The following is an 8,323-nucleotide window of genomic DNA, read 5'->3' as shown; positions in this document are numbered from 1 at the left end:
TGGCTTCATTCACAACCTTAAGCTCCCTATCGAGGACATATTCTTTGTCCTCATAGCGGGTAATCATTCTGATGTTTCTGATCCACTCATTGAAATTGGATCCATCAAAGATGACCTTACTACACAAGTTCATAAGGGAAAAGGAGCCTGTTGGGTTTGAGCCAGAAACATTGTTGGAAGACATCTGAAAGGAAAGAAAGACAAGTTTCATTAGATTAGGAATCCTTAATAATTCACCCAAATGAAATATTAAGGCTAGGATCCAACAAACTATTTATAGTTGGAAGAGGGATGCCGTAATCCATACTATAAAATATTTGAAGGTAGGTATATGACGATTTACCAATTTCCACCATAAGAACGAAATATTTTATTATTAGGTTTTATTGGTTTTGAAACTCCTAGATCTTTTGAGATACATTGAACTTTTCAATGGCATGTTTGAATCTCGATTGTGCCCTCTCAAGTTTGTGACTGGGATGCCGAGGATCACAAACAAGGTGTGAATAACCATACAAATTGACTTGGTACCCTCAACAATATTACCTAATCGATGTGCCGGTTAACCACACACGCTCCACTAACGACTTGGTAAGGTACAAAGTGTAATTTTATGGGCTAGCACCAATTTCACATTTTCCTAAAGTAACTAAGATTGGGAATTTATAATGTATAGTTACTTTATAATTCTTTATACTTTTAACGAGTATTTAAAGTCGTATCCTACCCGTTCGGCTAACGACCCTCCACCGATCAAGGAAGCGGTGGGTGAGAGTGGACACCCATTAAGTCACCATTTTATAGGCAACAACCTTATACCCCCCTTATAGACCGGCTTCGTGAATGAGGCCTACTAACGGTAAGAATGACATATTCTTATACATATCTATATAATAAAATTATAATAATAGTATAAGTGTTGATTTTTAAACTTTTTAAAAATCTAAGGTTTAATTTGGAATTAAAGTATTAAAGTGTAAGACTTTTCAAATTCCAAAACTTGAGGGCAAGATTTGAAACTATTCCAAGTCTCTTCAATTTGTAACTTATGAGTTTTAATGGTTCATAAAATGAAGACTCTTCATTTTATGAAACCTCTTTAGTTCTTTAATCATAATTAAAAGAAGTGACTTTTGGTTATCCATAACTTGAGGACAAGTTATGGACACCATCATAGCCATTAAGATCATGAATTAAACACACATGGAGATTACACATAATTCCTATGATCTTCTAAACTCATATGAACACAAATTCATGTCAAACAATTTCAAGAAAATCATATAAACATATACAATACTTGAAAATTGATAAAAGTCATGTAAAATGGGTTAACATAATCATTATCATTTTGAAAAACAAATTTTACAAGTCCAAAACAAATTGGGATAATGATCTTAATCCATTTCCAGCAACAAAACTCGAAAAAACTGCCCAGCATGCTCCTACTCGTCGAGTGCATTATTCTACTCGTCGAGTGGGATGAACTTGTTCATGGACTCGGCGAGTCCTCCCCATGGACTCGGCGAGTCCAGTCGTCAGAGTGCAGAATTTTCGATTTTTAAGCAGTTTTGCATCAAGTATACAGAAAACAATCCTAGGCTCTGATACCACTGATGGGTTTTGAGCATTCTAACACTTCCTAAGTGTACATGCAACCCTAATAACCTTGAATCTATGTTTTCTCTATATACATGCAAATTTCTTTTCAAGGTTATTTCCTAACTAGCATGACATGGGGATTACATAGAACATAAAACTAGTAGAAATACATACCTTGTTGTTGCTTGGATTCCTTCAAGACTTTGTGAGCCTAGCACCCCAAATGTTGTGCCTCAAATGCTTCACACAACACCACAAGACTTGGAATAACTTGAGAGAATACTTCTTACACTTGAAAATCGGTTATGCCCTCACTAGAAACACTAGGTCACGATTTTGCTAGCCATAGGGTTCCTTTTATAGTGTTGTCACAATTAGGGTTTACACATGAATGCCCTTAATTGTCATGACTCTTGATTTCTCATGACCCATGGGTTTGTAACTCCCATGGACTATCCATGGAGCTCCATATGGTTATAACCAAACCCATAAACCATGGATCATTAATCCACCATAAAAGAATTGATGATTGTCATAATCAACCCTATATATTTAATTAGTCTCACTTTGATCACCAAATTAATACTAGATTAATACTTGATCAATACTAATTAAATAATACTATTATTAATATATTAGAACTTATAATATATTAATAATCATAAGTGCCTTATTCTCTCATCTAGTCTATCCAAGTATTGCAATGTCATGCAACCCAAATGGACCATGCCGGGTCGGGTCAAGTACATACCAAATAAAGTTATGGACTTAGACACTATATCCAACATAATTCCCCACGTGCAGGCGCGCACCTACTCGGCGAGTCAAGGCTACGGATTCGCCGAGTAGCCTTTACAAATAGAAATAAAATAAAATAAAATAATTAAAATTACGTACCGGGAACGGGGCATTACACTTTAAGCACTTATCATAAATAAGTCTTAAAGGAGAATAACTTCCAAACCACAAAATCTTCACTAGCTTCAAAAGATAGGAAGAAAAGAGAGGGATCATCATGCTCTCCGCTCTCCGCTAGGGGATAAACGAAAGATATCAAACATGAAATGCTACCCTTTGTCTTCTTTATATACTAACACTTGAGATATAAGGCTAATGCTTTCATTAAATGCAAATGGATGAGACTTATAAGCATGCTTTTGTAAGAACAAAGTCAAACAAGAAATACACCCCAGTAAACTTATGCATATTATGTCTAGTTGAATACTAAGTAACAAAAAACTTGTATACAACATATGTAATCATACCATATGATTAAATAGCTAGTTATACTCTTTAAAATAATATATTCATAAAATAAGAATTTCCCAATATTACTTTTACAAGATAAGAATTTCCGCAAACTTAATTACAATAGTAAAATATATTTACTAATAACCGAATTCTTAATAAATAATCAATAAATGACAACTTGATAAAGGTGTGACCCTATAGTTTCATATAGTATTATAAAACATCATTTTAAAATGATTCGTGAACATATAGATTCAACAATCTCCCACTTATATAAGATTCATTATAAATTAACATAGACATTGGTTGACGTCTAGCAACTGACTAATGACCCCAACAACACAAGAAGAGGTGCCATCTAGCAACTACCCATTTTCAAGAGTTCAAAGCTACAATTGGTTATAAGGTCTGCTATCAGTTATTCCTTTTTCACGAAGATCATGTTGAACATGAGACATCGATCACAATCAAATCTTATATATTGTTCAAGTTTTTGGAAGGCCTTATATGTCTAACTCTCAACGAATAAAATGAACAAATCACATCTTGACTACACATGATATACCTAATGATGGCCCTTATAATTACTTTTTAACATGAACAATGTTAAACCATATCAAATCAAAATAATCCCTGCATATAAATCCCAAATATGTATTTCAGGTCGAAGAATACAAATATACTTCCTTTATCAAACATCACTCATGACAATAATCCATGAAATGATCTTGATGTGGGTGATGCCAAATACTTATTCTCCAAACAAGTACCTATGAAGTTGGTCGCAATCCTTTGTTATTTCATGTGGGTGATGCTCAAATTCAACCCTTATATATATATATATATATATATATATATATATATATATATATATATATATATATATATATATATATATATATATATATATGTGTGTGTGTGTGAAGAAAAACAGAGGTGAAGTAGGGAATTGTTTATTTGCAATTTTCATAACCCCAACCAGTTATGTCATGCATATAAATGAATAAATTAATAATAATAATAACAATAATAATAATAATAATAATAATAAAATGTTACATGGGAAGTAATGGAATGTAATTTCTTTTGGTAAATGGCAGAATGAGTACGTACCTCCAAGCATCCTCGGTTTTGTTTGTATTCGCAAAACCCCTGTGCTTCTCCAACAGTTACTTTTGGAAGCCTTCAACATGATATCCCAGAAAGTTTTCTAATTCCAATAGAGGAGATCAGATTGGCCACTAGAGACTTCAGTCCAGAAACTCGTATCGTAGATGGTGAGTTTAGCATGGTCTACAGAGGACAACTCTCTAAACAATGGGAAAACCGCACCGCTGCGTTCAAACGCTTGGATCACAACCATGAAAACATCACCCCTTTAATTGGCTACTGTGATCAAGGCAATGAAATGATTATAGTTTCAGAATTCGCTACCAATGGTAGCCTTGATTATCATCTCCTAGATCCCGATAAGAGTTTTTGTCTAACATGGGCACAACGCATGAACATTTGTATGGGGGCAGCCAAAGGACTCGAGTACCTTCACTGGGAGAACAGGGCAGTTATTCACAGAGACATGAAGAGCTCAAGTATATTGTTAGATAACAATCTGGACACCAAAATTTGTGGTTTCGGCTTGTCACTATTAGTCAATGGAAATCAGCCACAAATATACCAACGGCCTACGGGTACCCAATTCTACATTGATCCCTTTTACAAAGAAAGTGGCATGGTCACGACAGCATCAGACGTTTACTCATTTGGGATAGTTCTATTTGAAATGTTGAGTGAGATGCTCGCATATAATAAAAGGAGCATTGATGATAGTACTATGATGACGCGCTGGAGAAGCTCATTGATCCCATTATAAGAGATCAAATTAACAATCATTCTTTGTATACATTTAAGAAGATCGCGTATCGATGCGTCAGTACCAATGTAGACAATCGCCCATTTATGAACAGGATCATCAAGAGGATTCAGGAAGCACAGGATTTTCAAGTAAGTATTTTCTTTTCAATATATTAAATTAAAATTTTATTTTAATAAGGGAATGGTTTTAAGGATGTATGAGCCATTTCTAAAAATGTTTGGAAAACAAAATGTGGTTGTTACTGCAAGTTGGACAGAAAAAATAAACAAGTTAGATACTGCAAATGCAAGGTCCAAGGCCCTGAAAACTCATAAACGGCTCATATATATTTAGATTTTTATTATATAATTTAATTAATCAAGCGACAATAATGTAAAAAAATTTAAAATACAAATTAAAAGTCAAAATAGTTAACTTTGGAAGGTATATACCAAATACAGAAAAAAAAATTATCTTGTTTTGGAACAGAAGATGAAAACTTTTTAAACATTATCTATAAATATCAGGAAAAAAAAACATGAAGTTTACTCTATATATTGTTATAAATTCTTAATAAAGTAAGTAAATATATGGGATGAGAATGATATAAAATAAAAGGTAGCCACTTTTTTTATGAAAAAGATTCAAATTGTTTTTAAGTTGTCAAGAAACCAAATTTATTAGTTGCTACTATTGCATGAATTAAATGTTTTGATTAAAAACAAAAAAGAAATTCAGATGTGAGGTGTGGGATTCATGTTATCAATGACTCTTCGAGTCATATTGTTCAGTAAAGGAAAAGAATGGCAAGGCATATCTATTTAAATTTGTTTTTGTTTTTGTGCACACAGAACCAAGGATCAGCTTATAGCATTACCACACGTAGCCTAGATACTTATCAAATTCCACTAAACGAGATCAACTTGGCAACCGGAAATTTCAACCCTCAAACTTTAATCGGAGAAGGTGGATTTGGTGCAGTTTACAAAGGACAGTTGTCTCAAAGCTTGCAAAACTGCACAGTTGGTATCAAATGCCTTAATCCACAAGGTTACCAAGGGAAGAAGGAGTTCCATGCAGAGATTAATCTGATTTCAAGATTCCACCATCCAAACATCATCCCTTTTGTTGGCTACTGTGATGAACAAAATCAGATGATTATAGTTTACCAATATGCAATCAATCGAAGTCTTGATTAATATCTTGTAGACCCGATTAAAAGGCGTTCCCTAACATGGGCACAACGCCTCAAGATTTGCTTGGGAGCAGCAAAAGGACTCGACTATCTTCTCTCAGGTCTAGGGAAGCACCACAGAGTAATACACAGGGACATCAAGAGTGGGAACATTTTGTTAGACGAAAATATGGACGCTAAAATATGTGATTTCGGTTTGTCAACAGAAGGCCCAAGAAATCAGGAAAGTAGTCAAATTTTTACTAAAGTTTCTGGTACCAATAACTTCTACATGGACCCCATTTACTATGGAAGCGGCATTCTCTGTAAAGAGTCAGACATTTACTCATTTGGTGTTGTGTTGTTTGAAATGTTGAGTGGGAGACCAGCTTATCACCAAATAGAGTTTGTAGATGGTAACCCACAATATTTGATAAATCTTGTCCGACACTACTATGAAAACGGACCTGAGAGATTAATCGATCCTGATATCAAAGATCAAATTGATAGTCGTAGTTTTCATACATTCAAAGAAATTGCCTATCAATGTATAAGCTTCGTTTCTAGGGAACGCCCGACGATGGACACAATCATCGACAAACTTGAGGATGCAATTGATTTTCAAGTAAGTCCTATTATTTAACTATGTTGAAGAACTCCATTTTAAAAAACAAGATTATAAACATGCATGAATTATTCAGTATGGTAACCAATAGGAAGGGAATACGCCTTTTTTTACAGTTCCGATACGATAACTATTGAGAACATACCCATGAGTCTAATTTGAGTTTCAAGTTTCAATATTTGCGTTCCTTTTGTAGCATTCAAAGATCATAATTAAAAAAGATCCACATTAGATGACTGTGTGATGATTACAAAATTTCTATAGAAGTCTAAAACTATCATGGAACATGTAAAAAAAGGGCCATGTATATTTTGCTAGTAAAAAAAATAAAGTTATACAACAATCCAATGTTAGTACCTGTCTCCCTTTTTTCATTAAAAAAAAGTGTTTCCTTTGCTTTCCATCCTCTACCTCTTTGCTTCGTAAAGGCAAAAGAGAAAAATATGATACGGTTTAAATTTTCACTTAGCCTTTAATAAAATTTTAAAATAAATTCTTTTGGGATGTAATATTTTGTGTCGTTTATTACAGGAACTTAAAATGTAAAAGATGAGAAGATGACGACTTGTAGATGTTGTATGCAGTTGGGGACGATGGTCATTTTGTGCTACAAAAACAAATATATTCTTTCATTTTGGTTTATGATTATTGTAATGATAACATTTCCTTACAAGTTATTTTGCGTTCGTTTGTAATTAAGTGCGTTCTTTACTTTCTATAAGTACATTCCCAATACATGGAGTACATTGTCTTTTCAAAAGAGCCATGAGAGAGAACTCCAAAATAATTGCCTATATAGACATTTACAAGGCCTTGTCATACTGATGTATGATACACACTAACACTCCCCCTTAAAGATAAATAATTCAATCTTAACAACAACTGGATTTGAAAGTCCTTTTCAGGGTTTTTTGTTTCTATGTATAAGAAAACACAACACGCAATTCCTTCTTTTGTGATTCAATCCAGTCATATCCTCCTATACTTTGGGGCAGATGCTTCTCATATTCTCAAACCTGCTCCTGGAGTTGCTAATAAGAGAAGATGGTAATGGCCTAATGGGTAAAGTGTGTTGTAAACCCCCTTTGAGGTTTATCTACACCAGGCGAGCTAAGCCTCAAGTGTTTGAATGTTATGGTTGACTTTTACTTGTGTTACAATAAGTTTGAGTTGAGAAGGGTAATTTGGTCTTTTACTTAAGTCGGTTGTTATAGCTTTAAATAACATACATCAATGTGTTAGGGCATCCACAATCCATTCAACTCTATACAATTCAATGGATTGCTAAATCATCCATTAAACATCTATACAATACCACTCACAACCCATTAAACACCAATTCAATCCTTATCACCACTTTACTCTTTCTGTTGAACCATTCAATTATCATTTAACTCCTCCATTCAACTCTACTCCATGTCATAACCCACACTCCAATCAACTTGTTAGGAAGTAAAACGGATAACTAGCAAAACTATAAGCACACAAGACACAATATTTACGTGGTTTGGTCAAGGTGACTGTAACGCCCGTATATTCGGGCTAGTCAATTTAGAGACGATAAGCATCAAAAATGACTTTTTGATGGAAGATTATTTAGAAGGATTAATCTTAACCAAGTTATAGTATATGTCTCAAGGTTTCCGAAAATATAAAGAACGCCGAAATCCGAGTTATAACGAAGAAGTTATGACCTGTCGAAGTTTCGCGACGGAACCGGCACGACGCTAAAGGACGTAAAATATGAATTTAAGATAGAGCGATATCTAGCCTTAGTGATCTAAACGAAAGTTGTAGATTATGGTAAACCGAGAGCGTG

The 8,323-nt window shown here is 34.1% G+C and overlaps 2 protein-coding genes across 2 annotated transcripts; both read left to right on the top strand.

Annotated features, from left to right (window-relative positions):
- The first annotated feature begins 3,922 nt into the window (after nt 1–3,922).
- LOC145124021 (putative serine/threonine-protein kinase PBL23) lies at nt 3,923–5,904 on the top strand. The gene is made up of 4 exons (XM_079059233.1): nt 3,923–3,929; nt 4,023–4,651; nt 4,762–4,854; nt 5,557–5,904. The coding sequence occupies exons 1-4, from the start codon at nt 3,923–3,925 to the stop codon at nt 5,902–5,904; spliced, it is 1,077 nt and encodes a 358-aa protein (XP_078915359.1).
- Nucleotides 5,905–6,069: 165 nt separating this feature from the next.
- LOC145124012 (putative receptor-like protein kinase At1g72540) lies at nt 6,070–6,595 on the top strand. The gene is made up of 2 exons (XM_079059220.1): nt 6,070–6,504; nt 6,581–6,595. The coding sequence occupies exons 1-2, from the start codon at nt 6,070–6,072 to the stop codon at nt 6,593–6,595; spliced, it is 450 nt and encodes a 149-aa protein (XP_078915346.1).
- The last annotated feature ends 1,728 nt before the right edge of the window (nt 6,596–8,323 follow it).

Source organism: Lactuca virosa, chromosome 1 (assembly GCF_052849685.1).
Source record: "Lactuca virosa cultivar CGN04683 chromosome 1, Lactuca_virosa_CGN04683_v6, whole genome shotgun sequence".
NCBI lineage: Eukaryota > Viridiplantae > Streptophyta > Magnoliopsida > Asterales > Asteraceae > Lactuca > Lactuca virosa.
Note: the sequence above shows the minus strand (reverse complement) of the source record. Positions and strands in the feature narration are given on the sequence as shown.

What these genes read in the sequence shown, in the direction of transcription:
- LOC145124021 (XM_079059233.1), top strand. An exon ending in AAATGTTGAGTGAGATGCTC is followed by an intron (nt 4,652 to 4,761) that starts GCATATAATAAA and finishes TATACATTTAAG; the next exon opens with AAGATCGCGTATCGATGCGT. An exon ending in AGGAAGCACAGGATTTTCAA is followed by an intron (nt 4,855 to 5,556) that starts GTAAGTATTTTC and finishes TTGTGCACACAG; the next exon opens with AACCAAGGATCAGCTTATAG.
- LOC145124012 (XM_079059220.1), top strand. Translation starts at nt 6,070, where the DNA reads ATGGACGCTAAAATATGTGATTTCGGTTTGTCAACAGAAGGCCCAAGA.